Consider the following 24,151-nt stretch of genomic DNA (forward strand, 5'->3'; position numbering starts at 1 on the left):
TTCCTCTCTGGGATTAACAAAGCATACCAAAAAAAAAAATTCCATGTTTACTTCATTGTCTTCCCTCAACTAAATTGAAAAGTGCCTTCTTGTGTACTCGTGTTGTAAAAAGAAAAACATTATGGCATTTGCATGTCATCTATTTTTATAACATAAAAATGAAATGTAATATTCAAATTGCAAACTCATTTTTCATTATATTTTATTGATGTCTTGTTATTTCAGCACATACTGTACTTGAGGATGTGAGAGATAAACTAAAGTACTCAGGAGAAAATCACCTTAGACATAGAGAATATGCAAACCCCACACGTAAAACAACCAGAATTTTGTTCAGATTTCTGAAATAAAAGGAAGAATGATAAATACTGTGCTCTGTGTTTTTTTTTTGTTTGTTTTTAATAGTTCACAGATTTAATTTTTTCTTTTTTGACAGATATTTCAGTGAAATTCAATGTGTTGTGATGAACATTGAGAATTCTTTATGCAATTCTGATGTCTCATTTTCCGTGGCAACTAAACTGCAGAATGTTCTTGGAAAACCACTTCCGTTTAAGGTATATAAAAAAAAACTTATGTGCTTTTGTGTATAGAAATGGTTTGGCATGAGTTAAGTTTAGTAAATAGTCTTAATTTACACGTTTATTGTAATTGTTTCACTGTTGCAATGCAGAATAAGCAAAAATTATTCAGTTTCAAACCTTTGGCTAGCAGAAGCTTTTTATGGCCTTTATGTGTATCTGAATATTGTGTACTATAATATCATCAATAATAATAATAATAATAATAATAATAGCATAATTTTAGTGTCTACAAAATGTTAATGAATTGACAAAATAGGCTTCCCATACAACCAGACACACACCATGAACTCAACAAATTTAATGGTCTTGGATACTGGCATAACCTAATAAATGATGAAATGGTAACTTACTTTATTAAAAGCATGTGACATACACAAGAACATGTAATTGCATATGTTTAAATATTTTGTTTGCGCCACGCAAAACATATTTTGAATTCAGAAAATTATAAAATTAGTGGGAGGTCTGTTGCACATTAATTATGTGATCAATTACAAAATAAGTTACTAGGAAACATTTTGATCTCTAGTATTCTAAGATGGTTCACATACTGTAGAGCAAGCCGAACTTTTTAATTTTGGCAAGAAAGTCTTTTGTTTTCACCATGAAAAAATGTTTTTGTACTGATCATATTGGTGATGAAATTGTCCAAAGTAGTGCTCATTTGTCGGCACACATTTCTTTTTTTTTTTTGTTGTTCTTGCATTCTGCATCCTGTATTATGCACCTTTCCTGATGTGTCTGGCACGTCGCAGATGTCGCTGCTCTTCTTTCATCATGGTGAATGATCAATAAACACAATACTTATCCTTGATTATGAATTTTGAAGACGTATGTTGCGTTTGTTGGGTAATTATGAAAAATGGGCTTCCAAAGATAGAGCTTTTATTTCAGTTCACTTTTCAGCCCATCAGTAAGACATTCAGCAGATGGTGTCAGTTTTCTTTTTGTCATATCAATTTATCAGTCACATTACTTTTTTGAGGTTGCCAAGCCCTCAAATTTTTCAACTTTCCAAAGCGTATTAGGTCATAAGCTTTCAATTGAGACTAAGATCAGGGTTGTACCCACAGTAATTTGTGAGTACCAGAAGGTTGCTGCCCCATATGTGTTTGACACTCTGCAGATGTTGCTGGGTTTTCTTTTTCATTCTGGCATGTCAGCCTTTCTATCAGTTTGCCATAAGAAACGCATGAACCTAGCTCACTTTGCTGAGGTGAGCTCTACATCAGATTTAATTCACCAGTACATATCACGTCATAAACTTTCAATTACATCAAGATCAAGGTTCTAGCTCCCATAGTTTGTAATTAATCATGTGACATGATTAATCATGGCCAGGTCTTAGCTTTTTATATACACTAACCAGCAACTTTATTAGGTACACCTGTTCAACAGCTTGTTAATGCAAATATCTAATCGTCCAATCACATGGCAGCAACTCAAATGTATTTAGGCATGTAGACATTGTCAAGATGACATGCTGAAATTCAAAGGTGATCTGAGTGACTTTGAACGTGGCATGGCTGTTAGTGCCAGATGGGCTAGCATAAGTATTTCAGAAACTGATGATCTACTAGAATTTTCCCACACAACCATCTCTAGGATTTTCAGAGAATGGTCCAAAAAAGGGAAAATATCCAGTGAGCAGCAGTGTTCTGGATGAAAATGCCGTGTTCATGCCAGAGATCAGAGGAGAATGGCCGAAGTGGTTTTGAGCTGATAGAAAGACAACAATAACTCAAATACACCCTTGTTACAACTGAGGTATTCAGAAGAGCATCTCTGAACGTACAACATGCTGAGTGCCACTTCTGTCAGCTAAGAACAAGCAATTGAGGCAATAATTTGCACGCACTCACCAAAATTGGACAATAGAAGATAGGAAAAACATTGCCTGGTCTGATGAGTCTCGATTTCTGCTGTGACATTTGGACGGTAGGGTCAGAATTTGGCTTCAACAAAATGAAAGCATGGATCCACCCTGCTTTGTATCAATGGTTCACGGTGGTAGTGGTTTTGGTGTAATGGTGTGGGGGGATATGGGATATTTTCATGGCACACTTTGGGCCTCTTAGTACCAATTGAGCATTGTTCATGTTCCACAGCCTACACTGAGTATTATTGCTGACCATGTCCATCCCTTTATGACTGCAGTGTACACATGTTCTGATGGCTACTTATAGCAGGATAACACGCCATGTCACAAAGCTCAAATCATTTCAAATTGGTTTCTTGAACATGACAGTGAGTTCACTGTACTCTAGTGGCCTCCATAGTCACCAGATCTCAATCCAATAGAGAACCTTTGGAATTTGGTGGAACAGGAGATTCGCATTATGGATGTGCAGGCAGCAGATCTGCAGCAACTGCATGATGCTGCCATATCAATATGGACTAAAATCCCTGAGTAATATTTCCAGCATGTTGTTTAATTTATGCCATGAAGAATTATAGTAGCTCTGAAGGCAAAAGGGGGTCCAACCCAGTACTGGCAAGGTGTACCTTACCTTATAAAGAGGGTAGTGAGTGTGAAACTTGGCATCAATAAACTAGCTTGGAGAAAAAAAGAGGCCTGTAGAAATATGGTGAACATGAGAGAGAGAGAAGCAGTGGGTGTGGGAAACAAAAAACAAAAAAGTATGTGAAGGAAGATGCAGATGTGGCATGTAAATGTCTCTTAAAAGGTTTTTGTTAAAAGCTGGAGTAAAGAAGAAAATGACACAGGTGGTGATGTTGATGGTATGGACACCAGTTCTGCTCTGGGCCTTTCACCCTTTCAAGTGACCCTGCCTCTTTAAATTAGTAAGCATTTTACAGTTCAATACTTTGATAAATTATTCTTCAACTGATTTTATCCATAGTATGTGGGATTTGAACCCCAGGTGTCGGAACTCTGGCCACAAACTTCTAATCAGTCATTTTCCCAAACCTGCTTATTCTGCATTTTTAGAGTAGAGGGATCATGGAGGATCTAGAACCTATTCCAGCAGTATAAAGAGCAAGGCAAAAACCAGCTTTGGTTATATTGCCAGTCCATCGTAGTCCAAATGTATCCACGTGTTATTTCTAGGCAATGTTTAGAAAATGTTTTCAAAATTAGGAATTTCAGTCATAATTATTGTTAATTAGCTAGTGTTATAGATCTGCATAGTTGACATTTTGACATTTCAAAATAGTGGAAATGCATAATATAAACATATCAATAGCAATATCATAACATAATGAGTGTTTCCATGTTGTAATATGTAAATATAACTGTTATATACAGTGGTGTGAAAAATTATTTGCCCCCTTCCTGATTTCTTATTCTTTTGCATGTTTGTCACACAAAATGTTTCTGATCATCAAACACATTTAACCATTAGTCAAATATAACACAAGTAAACACAAAATGTAGTTTTTAAATGATGGTTTTTATTATATAGGGAGAAAAACAATCCAAACCTACATGGCCCTGTGTGAAAAAGTAATTGCCCCTTGTTAAAAAATAACCTAAATGTGGTGTATCACACCTGAGCCACCCCCAGGCCTGATTACTGCCACACCTGTTTCAATCAAGAAATCACTTAAATAGGAGCTGCCTGACACAGAGAAGTAGACCAAAAGCACCTCAAAAGCTAGACATCATGCCAAGATCCAAAGAAATTCAGGAACAAATGAGAACAAAGGTAATTGAGATCTATCAGTCTGGTAAAGGTTATAAAGCCATTTTGTAAAGCTTTGGGACTCCAGCGAACCACATTGAGAGCCATTATCCAGAAATGGCAAAAACATGGAACAGTGGTGAACCTTCCCAGGAGTGGCCGGCCGACCAAAATTACCCCAAGAGCGCAGAGACGACTCATCCGAGAGGTCACAAAAGACCCCAGGACAACGTCTAAAGAACTGCAGGCCTCACTTGCCTCAATTAAGGTCAGTGTTCACGACTCCACCATAAGAAAGAGACTGAGCATAAACGGCCTGCATGGCAGATTTCCAAGACGCAAACCACTGTTAAGCAAAAGAACATTAGGGCTTGTCTCAATTTTGCTAAGAAACATCTCAATGATTGCCAAGACTTTTGGGGAAAATACCTTGTGGACTGATGAGACAAAAGTTGAACTTTTTGGAAGGCAAATGTCCCGTTACATCTGGCGTAAAAGGAACACAGCATTTCAGAAAATGAACATCATACCAACAGTATAATATAGTGTTGGTAGTGTGATGGTCTGGGATTGTTTTGCTGCTTCAGGACCTGGAAGGCTTGCTGTGATACATGGAACCATGAATTCTACTGTCTACCAAAAAATCCTGAAGGAGAATGTCCGGCCATCTGTTCGTCAACTCAAGCTGAAGCGATCTTGGGTGCTGCAACAGGACAATGACCCAAAACACACCAGCAAATCCACCTCTGAATGGCTGAAGAAAAAGAAAATGAAGACTTTGGAGTGGCCTAGTCAAAGTCCTGACCTGAATCCAATTGAGATGCTATGGCATGACCTTAAAAAGGCGGTTCATGCTAGAAAACCCTCAAATAAAGCTGAATTACAACAATTCTGCAAAGATGAGTGGGCCAAAATTCCTCCAGGCTGTAAAGACTCATTGCAAGTTATCGCAAACGCTTGATTGCAGTTATTGCTGCTAAGGGTTGCCCAAACAGTTATTAGGTCCAGGGGGCAATTACTTTTTCACACAGGGCCATGTAGGTTTGGATTTTTTTTTCTCCGTAAATAATAAAAACCATCATTTAAAAACTGCATTTTGTGTTTACTTGTGTTATATTTAACTAATGGTTAAATGTGTTTGATGATCAGAAACATTTTGTGTGACAAACATGCAAAAGAATAAGAAATCAGGAAGGGGGCAAATAGTTTTTCACACCACTGTAAATGATGCACTATATGTCTGTGTGAAGAAATAAATACTAGTAATAAAAATGTACCTTTCTCTCAACATACAGGTCCTTCTCAAAAAATTAGCATATTGTGATAAAGTTCATTATTTTCTGTAATGTACTGATAAACATTAGACTTTCATATATTTTAGATTCATTACACACAACTGAAGTAGTTTAGGCCTTTTATTGTTTTAATATTGTTGATTTTGGCATACAGCTCATGAAAACCCAAAATTCCTATCTCAAAAAATTAGCATATCATGAAAAGGTTCTCGAAACGAGCTATTAACCTAATCATCTGAATCAACTAATTAACTCTATAAACACCTGCAAAAGATTCCTGAGGCATTTAAAAACTCCCAGCCTGGTTCATTACTCAAAACCGCAATCATGGGTAAGACTGCCGACCTGACTGCTGGCCAGAAGGCCATCATTGACACCCTCAAGCAAGAGGGTAAGACACAGAAAGAAATTTCTGAACGAATAGGCTGTTCCCAGAGTGCTGTATCAAGGCACCTCAGTGGGAAGAAAAAAGTGTGGCAGAAAACGCTGCACAATGAGAAGAGGTGACCGGACCCTGAGGAAGATTGTGGAGAAGGGCCGATTACAGACCTTGGGGGACCTGCGGAAGCAGTGGACTGAGTCTGGAGTAGAAACATCCAGAGCCACCGTGTACAGGCGTGTGCAGGAAATGGGCTACAGGTGCCGCATTCCCCAGGTCAAGCCACTTTTGAACCAGAAACAGCGGCAGAAGCGCCTGACCTGGGCTACAGAGAAGCAGCACTGGACTGTTGCTCAGTGGTCCAAAGTACTTTTTTCTTATGAAAGCAAATTTTGCATGTCATTTGGAAATCAAGGTGCCAGAGTCTGGAGGAAGACTGGGGAGAGGGAAATGCCAAGATGCCTGAAGTCCAGTGTCAAGTACCCACAGTCAGTGATGGTCTGGGGTGCCATATCAGCTGCTGGTGTTGGTCCACTGTGTTTTATCAAGGGCAGGGTCAATGCAACTAGCTATCAGGAGATTTTGGAGCACTTCATGCTTCCATCTGCTGAAAAGCTTTATGGAGATGAAGATTTCATTTTTCAGCACGACCTGGCACCTGCTCACAGTGCCAAAACCAATGGTAAATGGTTTACTGACCATGGTATTACTGTGCTCAATTGGCTTGCCAACTCTCCTGACCTGAACCCCATAGAGAATCTGTGGGATATTGTGAAGAGAAAGTTGAGAGACACAAGACCCAACACTCTGGATGAGCTTAAGGCCGCTATGGAAGCATCCTGGGCCCCCATAACACCTCAGCAGTGCCACAGGCTGATTGCCTCCATGCCACGCCGCATTGAAGCAGTCATTTCTGCAAAAGGATTCCCGACCAAGTATTGAGTGCATAACTGAACATAATTATTTGAAGGTTGACTTTTTTTGTATTAAAAGCACTTTTTTTTTTATTGGTCGGATGAAATATGCTAATTTTTTGAGATAGGAATTTTGGGTTTTCATGAGCTGTATGCCAAAATCATCAATATTAAAACAATAAAAGGCTTGAACTACTTCAGTTGTGTGTAATGAATCTAAAATATATGAAAGTCTAATGTTTATCAGTACATTACAGAAAATAATGAACTTTATCACAATATGCAAATTTTTTGAGAAGGACCTGTACTAACTAGTTTGCACAGCTCCTGTTCTGCAGCACTAAACCAAGGTTTCTTGACCTTCTTTAATAAACTGTAAGGGATGGATGGGGGGGGGGATGGCAAGTAATTATTTGTTCTGCTCTACTCAAAATTAATTGGAATGGCTAATGATTGAATATAAAATATTGCTTAGTTTTATGCAAAGTGAAAGATACTATAAAATATCAATACAGTACAAATTTATTTAATAGCAATTGGAATGTTTTTAAATGATGCCAAATGTAGTTGATGAGCCAGATACATTTTCTAGGTTTCGTGCAGTTGCCCATTTCTATTTTTAGAAGTGACCTCTATGTGGTTCATTCCGTTTTGAGTTCTTTAAGGTTCCCATTTAGTTTGTAGCCTGTGTATGGCTAAAATCAACTTCAGTGCTTCAGCTTTTTGGTGGTATCTATCTTGAGCATGATAAACCATTTGCCACTTAGTATGTCTAAATAAATATACAAGTTGCATTGACATCCTAAAATGCTAGATTACCGAGCTTCATCAAAATGAAAATAGTGTTTCATGCAGCATTATACATGTCGTATATTAAACAGAAATGATATATACTTCACCTACCCATTTTTAATCAACTTAATTCATTCAAGGCAGGGTCTATCCTTGCATCCTGTATTATGGAGATTGTTTAATTTAATCCTTATTTTAAACTTTTGAATGTCATTTTAACCTCCTTAGCATTAGACCCAAGTGTCACTTGAGAAATAGTATAGACGCATCCTGCGTAAGACCCGAGGATTACTCTGGCTGTAAAAGTGGCAACAATGTTAGGGCTGAGCATTACTTGTGCAACAGTATAGGCATGTTTTATGTAAGTGTCAGACCTGAGTGTTATCTGGAAATCGGTTTAGACACATCTTCTTCTAGCCTTATAATGGCGTCTCGTAAGAAATGCCTCTCCTCAGCAGTGATGACGAAGTGAATTTGTCTTCAGGAAACTGTCAGTGAAACAGAAAGTGATTCTGGGAATCTGAAAGTGACACTTGCGCATTTGCAGTGTGCTGTTCATATTATTATTTATCATTATTATACTTTCTACACTTCTGACTTTGTACTCATAGTGTTTTATACGTTTTACAGTAGAATGATGAGATTTAAAAAAAAAAAAGTCATTTTTCAAGCTAAAAAATGCAACACTTTTTACGTGCTTTTTTTTTTGAGAAAAAATGTAAGTTCCATGAAAATTCTATGATTTAAAGCTGCTATTGCAAAATTGTTGTATATTTTCTGTAATGCCCTTTTTATGTACAGTAGTGAAATTGTTTCAGAGTCTTGAATTTTGTTTAATTTCCATAAGAATTTTGATGTTCCTTGTAATGTGTGGAATATTTGCTATATTTAGTGTTAACAGAAACTTAACACAAGCATCAGTTTTAATTTTTTAAGAGATACTAATATAACTGTTTATTTATCAACAATGTACACTTGTATATTTCTTTTGTAGGTTGAGTCTGTTGCTACAGTTGCATCCCAGCTAAAAACATTCTGCAGCATTTTGGATGTATTACATCTTAACCCAAAGAGGGAAGACTCCCGCTGGAAGTATAAGTTAAACCTTGTAAAAGCTGCTGCTGATGGAGTACTCCTTAAAAAGAAGCTTCTTAACATCTGGTGTCTAGTTCTGCAAGCAAACTACAAGATGGAATACACTGATACTGGTAATCTATTGTGACAGATCGATTATTAGCTCCACTTTGAATCTATTAAGTATCCATTTTTGTTTTCAAGCATGATATTACATTTTAATTTGCTCTCCACAGTCCTCATGTATAAATGGTGCGTATGCACAAAAATGTTGCGTACTTCAGTTTCCACGCTCACATCGTGATGTATAAAAACTAAACTTGGCATAAAGCCACACACATTCTCACGGCAGCCTTCCCCTTTGCGTACACACTTTTCTGCTTGGTTTTGCAAACTAACGGCACCCACTGTCAAAGCAGCGCTACTGATTCTGTGCGGTTTCCCTTTTTTCAGATTCGCATCAGTGAGGCAGGATTTATGAAATACACTGAAATTAACTGCATATAGTTTAACAATTTAATTCACTTGATTGTAATCATTCTGTAACAGTATAATGGTGCACAGAATGAACAAACTATTCAAAATAACACAGCTGCTTTAGCGTCGTTACTCTTGGTATCATAGCTGCACAGCAGCTGATCGGAAAGCTCTTCGGCAGGTTGTGTTGAGAGCACAGAGGATTATTGGGGTACAGCTTCCAGCCCTGGAGGATTTCTATAGCACATTCTGCCTAAGGAAAGCAACCATCATCTGCATGGGCTCAACTTAGCCATGCTGCAGCCTATTTGAACTTCATAGACCTCGAGGCTCAAAAACAGTTTCATCCCAAGAGCTATATACCCCCTCAATCAGTCCAAGTGCTCCCGGTAGAACTGTTAGTACTTATAATTAAAATTACCTCACAGTAAACTTGCACTACAACTGTAATACTGCACAACCTGAGCCACTTTGTGAACAATTGGCACTATCTGCACTATATGTACATGTTTATTATACTTAGACGTTCATATTGGTTTTTGTATTGTACATGTTTCATTGTTTTTTTTTATAGTATTATTATTATTGTTATTTTATATAATTTTATAGGAAAATAAGTTTATGGAGGGTATGCATATTGAATCTCATTGTACCATACAGTGACAATAAAAGCATTCATTTCAATTCAGTAGAAGAGAGCACATATTTTCAGATGATTATAACTGGTTTCTAAGTTGATTTAGATTTCCAGTAGCTGTCCTCTTGGAGCTGTGTGCTTTTAGAATACTAGGATGTATACTTAATATGATTTTTATGATGAAATCCATTAAAGTATGCATATTACATTTTACAGATAAATTGTTAACTTAATGTAATAATGTATACTGTTAATTAACATGCAAGTAGCAATGTTTAATAACATACTTTATTGCATTTCATCATGAAAATGATATCTAGTATACATCTTACTACTCTAAAATTTTCATAGAGCTGTAATATCTTGAATTTAATGTATTCTGTTTTGTGATCACTGCCTGTGCGCTTCTGTCTTCGAAAGAGAAAGCCTGTTAAGAAGTATAAAGTGATTAATGACTGGGTTGGGGAACACAGAATACAGATTTAGTACCCGGTGTTGCAATCAAGACAGTAGAGTTGTATGCACTTAGAATCATTTTTCTGTTGGCTGCAGTGTGGAATGTCGGTACCTGATTTACACAATCGATGTGCCTATTGTGTTATTATATGCTACTTCTACATTAGGCTTATTGAATTCCACATTTCCCCTGAAATGAACATTGGCAGTTGCTGCGCTGTGAACAGTTCTTAGAGGGCTAGTGTCTTTGTCGTTTTGCCTTTTTGCCATACAGCTACTGTCACACCGCAATGACCAAAGTCACCAGACATATCACAGCGGTTCATCATAAAGTGCCATATGTATCAATTTCATTATTCATGTCCATGTCTGATGACCAATTCACATCATCAATAGCGCTCAAGATCAAGAAGATACTGGCCCCTGTATCATCTAGTATTGGATTGAAAAAGAAAGTGAGCAATATTGCCACCACTACATTGCAACTAGGGAATCCATTCCCGGGAATTTGGGAATCCCGCATGTCATTCCCGGGAATGACACAGTGCACGGGCATCTCACATGTGAACGGTTTTAGAACGACCGACACTTATTTTTAGTAAAAGTACTGCAATATGTTGACACCAATAAAGACTAACCTTATCTACAAGCAGTTGATGCTGTCATATAAGTACATGTATTTAGTTCTGGGGTGCCCACACTTTTTCGGCTTGCAAGCTACTTTTAAAATGACCAAGTCAAAATGATCTACCTACATTAAAAATGCTATATATATAGCATAGTTTTACTGTCAAATAATGCAGAGTATGCGACATGTGTTTCGCCTTTTACGTTGCGCCACGGCGTGTGGTTCGTTTATTTGACAGCATGTAGATCGGGTAATTACATTCATGGCATTCGTAGTCTGAATCACAATCTGATTGTATGGGTGGTTACCTACCAGGTAACGCTTGTGTCGGCAAACATCCGCCACGGTGCCCTCTTCAGTTGCGAGAAGCGGATCATAGAATGTTGCATATTTTCGCTGTCAAATAATGCAAAAGCACGCAGCACATGTTTCGCCCTAATTCTGGGCTCATCGGGTGTACACACTCACTGCACCCCCCCTTGGGAATCGAACCTAGGACGTCCGCGTCAGAGGCGAAGCCACTGCGTGTGGTTTATTTACTTGACAGAATGTAGATCGGTGTAATTACATTCATGGCATTCGTAGTCTGAATCACAATCTGATTGTATAGGTGCATGTGGGATGACCAGTGTGTTAGAAGGAAAGAGATCTCATACTGGCCACCCTGTATGTCAATCAAGTGGCAAATGCCATAGGGAAGATATATGGTAGACTAACGTTTAAAAAATTTTTTTTTTGAATGCAACGCGATCTACCTGATCAGATATTGATACACTTGTTCTAAACAATGCCCGCGCTTGCTGTTGCTCTGAAACACCGCCATTTCAGCTTTTACTGATGCATCCAGTTTCTTGTCATTGTTCTGTGATGGCAAGTTTCTTGGCACAGAAAATGCGGATGCAACAGACTCACGCATTGCAATTTCAAGTTGCTGTTCAAAGCTGTTGTCTGACAGACGTCAATGAAGTCTGCTCTGTCCCAGCATTCGTGAGCTGCTGAGTGCAGACTCCTCCCAGTCCACTATACTCAGTCTTAGTCGGAGCCGGGAGACTGACGACTGAATTAATCTGCAAAACACTACACCATGGGCCAAAAAACCGTGCCACTTAATTATTTTCAACTATAACTCTGTTATTTCTTGATCGATTTTTACACTTTTACACGCTATATATGCGAGCTTTGCCGTTCCCGGTTTCCCGGGAATTGCAGCAATGGATTGATGTATAAATCAAGAAAATGCTACATGTTGACATGTGGCGTAGCATTGTGAACTGCGTAATACACAATGGTAAACTTTTAAATGAAAATTATATTTCATAAAATTTTTAAATGTAGTATATAAATAATATGTAGTATGTAATTTTTTAGGAATGCATTCAGCTTATTTGTACTATTGTTTTGTAATGTTAAAACAAAAAAAAACATTAAAATACCATCTTGACCAAAGCACTGCCAGATTTGTTTGCTTCATTGCCAGCCTGGTATATGACAGTATTTTTTAAAGCATTAAAAAGACCGCATTAATCACAAAAATTAATGTGTCAACTTTCCCAGGTCTCATTTATAGTAATGTAAATCACAACACACACCCTGATTTCATTTAGTATATGGCATTTGAAGGTGCTAGCAAATTAAAATGTGCATTGCAGGTGCATGTTCAGACAGGGATCCCCAGTGTCTCGACTACAAAGTCATGAGTGCAGGAATTTGTCACACTAATACAGGTAAGAAATGTGGTATGATAAATTTTCAAAACATTTCTTGTTCTGAATATAATCAAAAACCATTACATTAGAAAAAGTCATGTTTTTGGAATAAGAATCTGATCACGGTGCCATAATTTTTTATGATGTTTTTTTCTCCAAGTGCCAGATATTGAGAAAACGGAGCATGCCCATGTATAAATGGCAATTAATTTTAACTAGCGTAACAAAGTGAATAAGACAAGGAAGTTAAATTTGGAGCAAGCTTTCAATAGTTTTAGATTTGGAAGGAAAGGAGCTGAACTATTTGAATCTTGTACAGTTCTCCCTAATCAAACTAAATTGTGCTTCATACAGGAGCAAGATGTGGCCACTGCTAGCATAAGCAATTAAAAAACAACAAAATGTGGTGAACATTTGTGTGATGACATTCATTCAGTTGGCTTTGTAGTTGCAAAAGGTCTTCTTGACACAGCAGATTTTGTATCCACATATTTATATCCACTTGAAAATCTAAACCAAAATACATTTGTTGTATCTGTATTAATGTTTTTTATTTATTTATAATGCTGATTTTAGTTATTAAATACGTGGAGACTCTTAACTTTGTGTGTTATGTATTGAATAAAATTGTTTTAAGAGCAATTTTCTAGCAATGCTCTTTTATCTTCTCCTTGTGCTTTTGTTAGGTTGCTTTCATCAGCACATTTTTGTGCCGTGTGATAATGTCACGCTACCTTAGAAAATTGCACCACATTTTTTTACATTTTTGTATTCATTCCCTTTTTTATAAATCATTTGTTCATTCACATTAGCTGACCAACATTTCATTTCTAGATATACAAGTGTAACATTTAATCAGCCATAATTTGTGTTTGCACATTATTTAATCTGAGATGTGGTTAAACAACACTGAGTTGGGATGAATGATTTGTTTTGTTTTTTGAATAATGCACCACTTTATATGGGTTTTTGTCTTGGTTATTCTTAAATAGTGATTTTATGAGTAATTATTTTAAGACTTTACAAATTGTTAAAATGGTTAATTGCTCTAAGTGCATTTAAAGCTTCTGCAAGCGTATCTAAGTATAAATATTTAGAGCAACTAATAATATAATGAAGGTTATCTTCTATCCTTTAATAATCTTTGCAGATCATTACTATAGCAGTTCTGATTTTTTTACATTTTATTTATGTTTCCTTGCTTTTGTTTCTGCAGTTGTCATGATAATAAATTGAGTACTTTAATTTTTTTTAAGATATAGAGAAGTTGAAAGAGATTATTGAGTCGCAGAGATCACAAATGTCAACAGATGGGCTACTGTTGCCAAAGAATTTGGAGAATGATATCATGACTGAACCTTCTTGGATTAATCAGTCATCCCTCACACAGCTCAAAATGCAAACACAAATGTGGCCGGCTATGGAATTCCTGACCATTATAAGCCAGTATAAACTGGTGGCAGACATTCTAGAAGAGATGACATATTCTAGGTATGAGTCCTAATTATGTGGCAAGTTTGTCTTCAGTCATTTGTTGTTGTTGGTGATATTTTTTAATCATTTAAATAGATGTGTGTAGTTTTGTTTATATTATCAGCTGTGATGTTCAAAACATTTTAAAATGGTTTATCCTGTAGTAAGAACACACGTTGTTGGCTAATTGTTAAAAAATATATATATTTTATTAAAATAATTATGCAGCATGATTTAATTCCTGCTAACATCAATTGTTATTGAAAATATATTAATTACAGTATACCTTATTGCTGATTCATTGTATGCACTTTTTTGTTATTTTTCTTCACCAGGAAAAGTGATATATCAAACTACCATCTGCATCTTTGTCAGCACATAAACTTTTGTTTACAGTCGACTCCCACAGATCCAGAACAGATTCAGGACCTTTGTTTTATACAGCAGAATTATGCAGTAAGTATGATCAGTGTATTTGTTAAATTATATTAAAGCATGAGCTTTTTAGCAACATTTTAAGAATTTTTTTTAGCTTTCAGTGAATTTTATTTCCAGATCCATGGTGTCATGCAAAAGTATTCATTGCCCTTGAAATCTTCACCATTTTCAGGATTTCCAAAATAACATGCATTTATGCTTGAAGTATTACATTTTATTAAAGGAATACTCCATCCAAAATTATATATTTTTTATGTTACTTAATCCATGTGTTTTGTAGTGATAAACAAGAAAATCTTATGTTTTCATGGAGAATTATTATGTAATACAAGGCAATGATAACCAGTGCTCTACAGTGGAAAATGATATGGAAAATGTCCATGGGGGGAAAAAAAATCTCCCGTTATTTGTGCCACATAATCCATGTTAATTATAAAGTAATTTGCTTGCATCATGCAAAACTCATGCATTTTTGCTAAAATATTGTAAAATACTTTCAGAAAAATCAGCACACATCATAAACAGGAAGCTCATTCATATATAATACTAGGCTTTTGAAGTGAAGACAGGACTCTGCAGAAGAGTTGAATCTTTAATTCAATTTCTGTTGTAAGTGGGTTTTTGTGACATCATTATGTCTCTTCCAACCCTTAAGTTACTGTATCATTATCAAAAAAGCCATAATTGATTTTTGTTTAAATTAGAGAAGTTTGAAATTTTTACCTCTAAAGTAAGCAATGTAGCATGTGTTTTTGCTGGTATTTCCTTTAAGGGACTTGTTCTTTGCAAGTTCTGAATTAATGTACAATATTAGGCTATTATCTTGCATATAAACCAAGGGTTTTACTGCAATATAACCTGTTTCAGTCAGTTAAAAACCTAAAGGTTGGGAGAGTTCATATTTCAGCAGGACAATAATCCTAAGGACAAAAATATCTTTGAAATGGCTCAAAAAATGAAAAGGTGAACATACTACAATTATCTAATCAAAACATAGATCTCAGTCTGATAGACTCTATAGTATTATTTGAAAATTACAGCACACAAGCCTTATCCAGCTAAAGTGCAGAACCTGGAGCAAATCTGCCTCAAATAATGACCCAAAATTACGTTTTGTAAAGCTGATGCATACTTACGCAAAAGACTTAAAACTGTTACTGCTGCAAATAGTGGCTCTACAAAATATAAAATTGTAGCATCGAATACTTTTGTAACGTAAAACAATGTCACTTAAAGCTAAAACTAATTTTGATTTTCAAGGCTTTGGGCGAAATATCACAGAGAACAAAATTAAAATATATAATTTGTTATTCAGTAAAAGAGAATTGGTGTGGGTATGACAGTTGTGCAAGGCATTTCATATAAAGAAAAGGTATGGGGTCAATACTCCCATTTCAAGTTTTTAATGGGCTTAAGGTGAGCATACACTATCCATGTCCTCTCAAACTTATGTCTCATGTGCACTACTGATTGAACTTTGGCCTACTTGATGATATTGAGGTGATTGTTAAAACTAACAGATCTTTTGCAATTTTAAATTGTCACAAATGATGTGATATTTCACTGCTTTTACAGTAGGCTAAATGTAGCAAAGTTCGCTATCAGCATTTGCTTTGCCTAGTGGGGGCTGGGTTTTGTTTTAGCATGGGAACCCCTGCAGATTTTGTTTGTTTCTTCCCCTCGAGCTTATCTGGAGCTGCATCTAGAGCTTCATTTGAAAAACCATGTAGGAATATGTAGCTTGGACTAAATCACATAGTGTAAGCCTAAACTTATATGTTTTAGGCACCCCTGAACACTTTCAGAATGATGTACATTTGTTTCTGTCTATTAGGATTAAAGTTTGTGAAAATATATAATTGTATATATAATTACCCAATTTGAATGAAACTTAGGGCACAGTTAATTAGCACTGTAACATGTTAGAAATCAGTAGATTCTGAGTAAAATTACACTGTTTGCTTGCAAATGTTGACTACCAAAATCACAGCTCTGAATCTGACAAGTCATTTAGATGATAGATACATCAGGTTTTTTCATTTTTTGCATTGTTGTAGAAAGTTTAACCATTATTTTATTTATAATTACAGTTACTCAATGAATCATTAGGCAGTAAAAAATATTAATGTAAAGCTAATATTATACTGTTCATATTTTGTAAAGTCTTATACAAAATGCTTATGATTATTTTTCCAATTAGCTCCCAGCAGAAGAAATTTCTTTAAGGTGGTCAGAGCTGTTATCTAGATGTTTATCATCTTTCTGGAGAAGCAATGTAACTACAGATCCAAGTTTCTGGCTTACATGGAACCCAAATCTTAACGTACATGTAGAAGAGATGGCTAAATCTGCAGTAGCTAAATCACTGATGGTATGTGGCAAAAATGTGTCTTTTTTTTTTTTTTTTTGGTATAAAATTTTTTTTTTTTCTTTCAATTTTTGTAATACATCACTATAAGCTGTGTTAACATGTTAGCTGCACAAATAAGTTTTAAATGATACTATTATGGGTTTGTTATCACCAATAACTATAGTCCTAGAGTTGCTGCTACATTAAATCCTGGAAACCTCAGTTTAAATCCTACCCTTTGGGCTGTGGAGTTTTCGTGTTTTTCTCAGGGTTTATTTTAGTTTTCATGTTCGCGTTCACATTCTATACATGTCACTTGCAGCTGGAGCCTATCCTGGTATGCAAGAAGCAAGGTGGGAACCAGCCCTGTCCTTTCATCTTTTAGCATACTCATGTACTTGCCCATATTCTCTACTCAGGCAGATTGTGGACCCATTGCACTAAACATTACATTTTTATGCCACATCATTTTTGGTTTCATTAGATACTTAATTAAGAGTAGTTGTTGCCTTTGTTAACTCTGATTGAACTGGCAGCACTTGCTTCTCACTTATTAAACTATTAATAAAATCATCTTTCCTAGTCTAATTGAAGTTCCTATCAAAATTCTCTGAAACCCTGTTTAATGTAGTGATCTGTTCATCATTGCATTATCCAGAAAACTTCTAAATCTAGATTATAATTGACTTAATCCAAGAAGATTTTTTTTTTTCAGCAATGGAAGAATACATAGCAAAATTGATAATTTAGAAAGGTCTTAAGAATGAGAGAAATGCAGTACTTAAAGGTTAAACTTAAGAGTCAGTTAATGAATAATAAAATATTGCTACTACTTATGTAATATGACAAATGTTATTATTAAAATAAAACTATAAAAATACTTACCTCAGTAGTAGTTTTACACCACTAACGATAGTATGCAAGGTGAAACGACCAGTGGACAAACTTGATTAGCCTTTGGCCAAGCTAATGAATATATTTTTTTTCCCCCAATGAGCATAGCTCTTAATTTATTGTGTACTTAACATACTAACCCTGTAGGTGGTTGGTGGTCCATATCACAAATATTTTCATTAATGTACAGTTAGGTCCATAAATATTTGGACAGAGACAACTTTTTTCTAATTTTGGCTCTACATTACCACAATGTATTTTAAATGAAACAACTCAGATGCAGTTGAAGTGCAGACTTTCAGCTTTAATCCAGTGGGTTGAACAAAAAGATTGCATGAAAATGTGGGGCAACTAAAGCATTTTTTGAACACAATCCCTTTATTTCAGGGTCTCAAAAGTAATTGGACAATTGACTCAAAGGCTATTTCATGGGCAGGTGTGGGCAAGTCCATCGTTATGTCATTATCAATTACGCAGATAAAAGGCCTGGAGTTGATTTGAGGTGTGGTGCTTGCATGTGGAAGATTTTGCTGTGAACAGACAACATGAGGTCAAAGGAGCTCTCTATGCAGGCGAAAGAAGCCACCTTAAGCTCCTTAAGCTGCGAAAACAGAAAAAACCCATCCAAGAAATTGCTAGAATATTACGAGTGGCAAAATCTACAGTTTGGTACATCCTGAGAAAGAAAGCAAGCACTGGTGAACTCGGCAACGCAAAAAGACCTGGATGTCCACAGGAGACAACAGTGGTGGATGATCACACCCCTTCACAACAGCCAACCAAGTAAACAACACTCTCCAGGGGGGGTAGGCGTATCGATATCCAAGTCTACCATAAAGAGTAGACTGCATGAAAGTAAATAAGAGGGTGCACTGCAAGGTGCAAGCCACTCATAAGCCTCAAGAATAGAAAGGCTAGATTGGACTTTGCTAAAGAACATCTAAAAAAGCCAGCACAGTTCTGGAAAAACATTCTTTGGACAGATGAAACCAAGATCAACCTCTACCAGAATGATGGCAAGAAAAAAGTATGGAGAAGGCGTGGAACAGCTCATTATCCAAAGCATCCCACATCATCTGTAAAACACAATAGAGGCAGTGTGATGGCTTGGGCGTGCATGGCTGCCAGTGGCAGTGGGACACTATTGTTTATTGATGATGTGACACAGGACAGAAGCAGCCGAGTGAATTCTGAGGTGTTCAGAGACATACTGTCTGCTCAAATCCAGCTAAATGCAGTCAAATTGATTGGGCGGCGTTTCATGATACAGATGGACAATGACCCAAAACATACAGTCAAAGCAACCCAGGAGTTTATTAAAGCAAAGAAGTGGAAAATTCTTGAATGGCCAAGTCAGTCACCTGATCTTAACCCAATTGAGCATGCATTTCACTTGTTGAAGACTAAACTTCGGACAGAAAGGTCCACAAACAAACAGCAACTGAAAGCCACTGCAGTAAAGGCCTGGCAGAGCATTAAAAACGAGGAAACCCAGCATCTGGTGATGTCCATGAGTTCAAGACTTCAGGCTGTCATTGCCGGCAAAGGGTTTTCAACCAAGTATTAGAAATTAACATTTTATTTCCAGTTATTTAATTTGTCCAATTACTTTTGAGCCCCTGAAATAAATGGATTGTGTTAAAAAAATGCTTTAGTTGCCTCACATTTTTATGCAATCTTTTTGTTCAATCCACTGAATTAAAGCTGAAAGTCTGCACTTCAACTGCATCTGAGTTGTTTCATTTAAAATTCATTGTGGTAATGTACAGAACCAAAATTAGAAAAAAGTTGTCTCTGTCCAAATATTTATGGACCTAACTGTATCTTTAAGGGAATGAGGTTTAAATAAAAATGTATACATTTTAGTATAATAAATATGTAGATATTGATCTAAAATAAACTTTACTTTAGAATTTTTATGATACATGTATTACCATCTATGTCTCTTTGGTAGAAATAATGAGTGGATGCAAAATATAGCATATTTATCATACCTGTTTAATCCAAGGGGAGATGGAGCCTACCTTGGTGGGACCAGACATAAGGTAGGAATCATTCCTGAATGAGATGCCAGTCCATCGCACAGTCCACTCATATGCACACCCACGCTCACGTGGCCAAGTTGGAATTGCCCACCAACCAAACCTCCGCATTATGGGGATGTGGAAGAAAAACCTACATGGACACAGTTAAAATGTGCAAACTACACATTGACAGTGACCAGGCACAGCAAGAATTGTAGTTCTTAAACTGCAAGAAATAAAGTTCAGGTATTTAGTGTCTCTGTTTAAATATAACAATAGATAGATAGAAGATGCTTCATGGACGTATTTGGGGATTTCTGGAGAAACTGCCCAGCAAAATAGATTTATAGTAAGGCTTTGAAATGTTAGGAAGGTTAGAGTCCACAGATTTTATATTTGCTCCAGTTTTTTTTGGTTGAAGCTTGTTTTTATAGATATCCTAGGATGGTTTTTGTACGAATAGAAAGATCTTATTTCAAAGTATTGATTGTGAGTAACTCTAATCTGATGCATCAGCCAATCTTTCTTAGTCAAAGATCTTCCAAAATTGAATAGAAGTTAAATTGTTCATAATATTCTTTATATTAACTGAAATTTTTAATGTTTGATGTAGGGTCCAGGAATCATGAATCGAGCTGTGTGGCTGAAATGTTTTTTTGAACTTTTGACCAACTGTAAGACAGCAAATTGCTGGAGTTCAAATGATGCTCAAATTCTTTCATCTTCTCTTGTTTCACTGGGAGAATGGTCGCTGCGAACTCAGCAGCTGCTGGACATCAGCAATGTCTTGTGGACCAACATAGGTGTATCATCCTTTGCAAATTTCAGGTATGCTAGATTTACAGAAGGTTTCTTTTCTTTGTGTTGGCTAGATAACTCCTTACTAACTAATTTTTTGGTTTGTTTTATTTTTGGTTATATTGCACATTATTAACATGAATTCTCACCTCAGACATTTGTTATAGTCTATAAATAAATGTATAATATGGGTTGAGATTAGTGATGAACGAACTGCAATGTGTTCATGTCGCCTCAAGTTCATTGAGAAATTAAGAAATTACGGAAATGTTTGCAAGTATAGCTGAACTCATTGAAATGCATTAAAGTAAGTGGGGAAGGACTAACTGAATCAGATTTGACTGGGTTATAATTGTGCAGTCATCTTTAAATTTTCCCTGAGATTTAGGAAAACGTCTGCTAGCTAGACTCGTTATTGTGGCCAAAAAGTTGACCTGAGCTGTGTGGCAGCATTGTATGGGCATTCTTCAGGGAACAACTAATAGGTTAAAACCTACAGATGGTTCTGCAGCAATTAAAGTAAATTATGCCTTGCACGTTGAAGCATACAGTTTGCACAGATGTCCCAACTTCTGTTGATTTTTTAGAAACCCTCTGTCTCTCTTAAATCAGAGCTGGAACAGGCTGTGTTATTACACCCTCTGAAGTACTACATAGACACTATTACACTGTAGAATGTTGTAAATTCCTGTGATACCCGCAAGAAAACAGCAATTAACAAATCAAATGAGACAGAGCATTACTTTAGTTAGAAGTGTATGGCTTTCATTTAGAGAAATTGCAAAAAAGCAGGGAGGAGGAAGTTTGATGGTCTGGGGATCTTTTTGCTAAAGGCAGAGTCGTATTATGAATAAGTGCTTCATCAGCAATGAATGATTTCTTTGGTTGGAACAAAAAGCTGAAGCCACTGCGGCCCTACAGGACCAATGTTGGTCAGCCCTGATTTAAAGAGTCTGAGTCTTAAATTGCAAATAAATTAAGTTAATTAGTAGCAAAAACTAGTCACTAATTTGGAAAATGGTTAGAGTGAAAACCTGTAGCCACTGTGACTCTTCAGGATCAAAGTTGGCCAACCCAGTCTAGACCTCTGCCACTATACTTTGGAATTTAGTGTTTCATATAATCATATTGTGTGCAGCATTGTTGTTTATTTATTTATTTATTTGTCACTTGATAAGGAAGCTGTTATTTGTTTGTCATGCTAAAATTGATGTTTTGTTGTATTCTCTCTCCACTGGCCAGCCACACATTTTTCTGTTTTAACATTTGTGCTTGATTCTTGCAGAGAAACAGACCAGAGACTTCAGGGAATCTTGTTACACAGACATCTCAAGGCTATTCAGATTCTTGTACCTGATGAACTGAAGGAGGAGTACTTGGAATACTGCAGGAGGCTAATTACTAAGCGGGATGCATCTGCTGTCCAGTACATGCAACAGATTTTTAGATCTGTCATCCCATCAAAAGTTCTGCCTGAGTCATTTATATGTGAAACATTAACCTGTATAAAACTCTTTGCTAGACTGGATGCAATTTCTTCCCAGAATGTGCAGTCTGGCATTTTTTGGGTTCATATGGGATTGTTACAGATGTTAATTTGGATGCCTCAGACATTGTTTGATCCTGCTTTGAAGAGAATGTACAAGCTTGGCTATTTGCAGAAAGAGGTGTGTATATAATTATATTTATCTTCTTAATGATCTTATACATTTGAAACATATGGTTAAAGATCATATTAATCATAATTTTAGTGTTGTCCTTGGTGCAGTTATGTTTAATAACACATTTGGCATCTTATTTATACCATTATACATTTAATTCTGTTACTTATTTTACCATTCTTCTACAGTGAGGAATGGTAACATCATGTGTTGTAGCCCTTTATTTAAATTTGCTATTTTCAGGTACTGGTGTGAGTAAGATGTGAACTCTAATTAGGATTTTACTATAGCGAGGCTGAAAGACTAAAGAAAATACGGCAGAAACCTCCAATATTTGCTTTGACATGTACCTACTAAAGTATGTAGGATTTGTTTGTATATTGGATAAGGATAATTATTTGGTATAGTGCTAGACCAACAAATCTTGATCCCTTGTTAAAGGCTAGATTCTTTCCATTTGAAAATTAAATTTCTTTTAATTTGTTTAAATTTATGCAAGAAGTATGGGTGAGTCTAGATTTTGTAGCACTAGATGACATGCCCAGTAACAGAAATTACTGACAAAATTTTTAAAAATATATATTTTCAAGAGAGTGCTTTGGGGGTACATATTAGGTAGATAGCACAATATATACTTATGCCATAAACAGTACAAATTTCAGCAGAAGTCACATTTATGGTGGTTGCTTGTGTTTGAGGGCCATAGTTATAGATTAAATACTTTTGTAATATTTCTGCAGTGTCTAGTTAAGGTAACCTTAGAGTTTAAGCTTATATTATATAGCTCACAGTTTCTATATAGTGGCATGCAAAAATTTGAGCACCCTTGCTTAAAATGTCTGTTACTGTAAATAGTTGAGTGAGCAGAAGATGAACTGATCACCAAAAGGCATTAGGTTAAAGAGGACATATTTCTTTTCAACATTTTATGCAAAAGTAGCTTATTGTTTTTGTTTTGTACAGTTCTACAATGAAAAAAAGGAAAGGATCGCCATGCCAAAGTTTGTGCACCCTGAAATATTTGTGGTCTCATAACTTTTTTTTTTTAAACCAAGGTCTCAAACCTTAATTAGCTCATTAGCACTGTGGCTTGTTCACAGTCATCGTTAAGGAACTCCAGGTGATGCAAATTGCAAAGCTGTATAAATTCTCTTGACTCCTCAAGCCTCATCCCAAGAATCAACAGCCATGGGCTCCTCTAAGCAGCTGCCTTAGCACTCTGAAAAATAAAATAAGAAAATAGCAAAGCATTTTCAGGTTTCTTCAGTTCATAATGTTACTATGAAATGGCAGTTAACAGAAATGGTGGAGGTCAAGATGACCAAGAAAACTTTCTGAAAGAACTGTTCATTGGATTGCTAGGAAGGCAAATAAAACCCCCTGTTTAACTGAAAAAAACTTTCAGAAAGATTTAGCAGACTCTGGAGTGGTGGTGCAATGTACTATGTAATATGTACAATGAACTATGGTGCAGCAAACAAATATGACCTTCATTGTAGAGTTTGCAGAAGAAAACCTTTCCTGCATCCTAGACATTCAGCCAAAATAGAACTTTTTGGCCACAATGTGTAACAGTATTTTTAGAGGAAAAGAACACCTCTTCAAATATTAAAAGCATGGTGATGGATCAGTTTTACTTTTGTCTTGTGTTGCAGCCACTGGCACAAGGAACATGTCATTGGTAGAGGGAAGAATGGATTCAAATAAATACCAGCAAATTTTGGAAGCAAACATCACACCATCTTTAAAAAAGTTGAAGTTAAAAAATAGGAATGGTCGTACAACAAGATAATGATCTGAAACACACCTCAATTTACAGTGGAATACCTCAAGAGGCGCAACCTGACAGTTTTGCCTTGGCCCTCACAGTCCCCCACCTAAACATCATTAAAAATTTATGGATGGATCTCAAAAGAGCAGTGTA

The 24,151-nt window shown here is 36.2% G+C and overlaps 1 protein-coding gene across 1 annotated transcript in view; it reads left to right on the forward strand.

The window, feature by feature from the left end:
* The window catches only part of mdn1 (midasin AAA ATPase 1), a 239,274-nt gene that overhangs the window by 130,392 nt on the left and 84,731 nt on the right, over positions 1-24,151 (forward strand). Inside the window, exons 55-61 of the mRNA XM_039747985.1 lie at positions 437-557; positions 8,606-8,819; positions 13,846-14,080; positions 14,398-14,518; positions 16,701-16,871; positions 20,382-20,596; positions 21,852-22,233. Coding sequence (XP_039603919.1) covers positions 437-557; positions 8,606-8,819; positions 13,846-14,080; positions 14,398-14,518; positions 16,701-16,871; positions 20,382-20,596; positions 21,852-22,233 — 1,459 coding nt within the window. The remainder of the gene's footprint in view (positions 1-436; positions 558-8,605; positions 8,820-13,845; positions 14,081-14,397; positions 14,519-16,700; positions 16,872-20,381; positions 20,597-21,851; positions 22,234-24,151) is intronic.

This window comes from Polypterus senegalus, chromosome 3 (assembly GCF_016835505.1).
Source record: "Polypterus senegalus isolate Bchr_013 chromosome 3, ASM1683550v1, whole genome shotgun sequence".
Lineage (NCBI taxonomy): Eukaryota > Metazoa > Chordata > Cladistia > Polypteriformes > Polypteridae > Polypterus > Polypterus senegalus.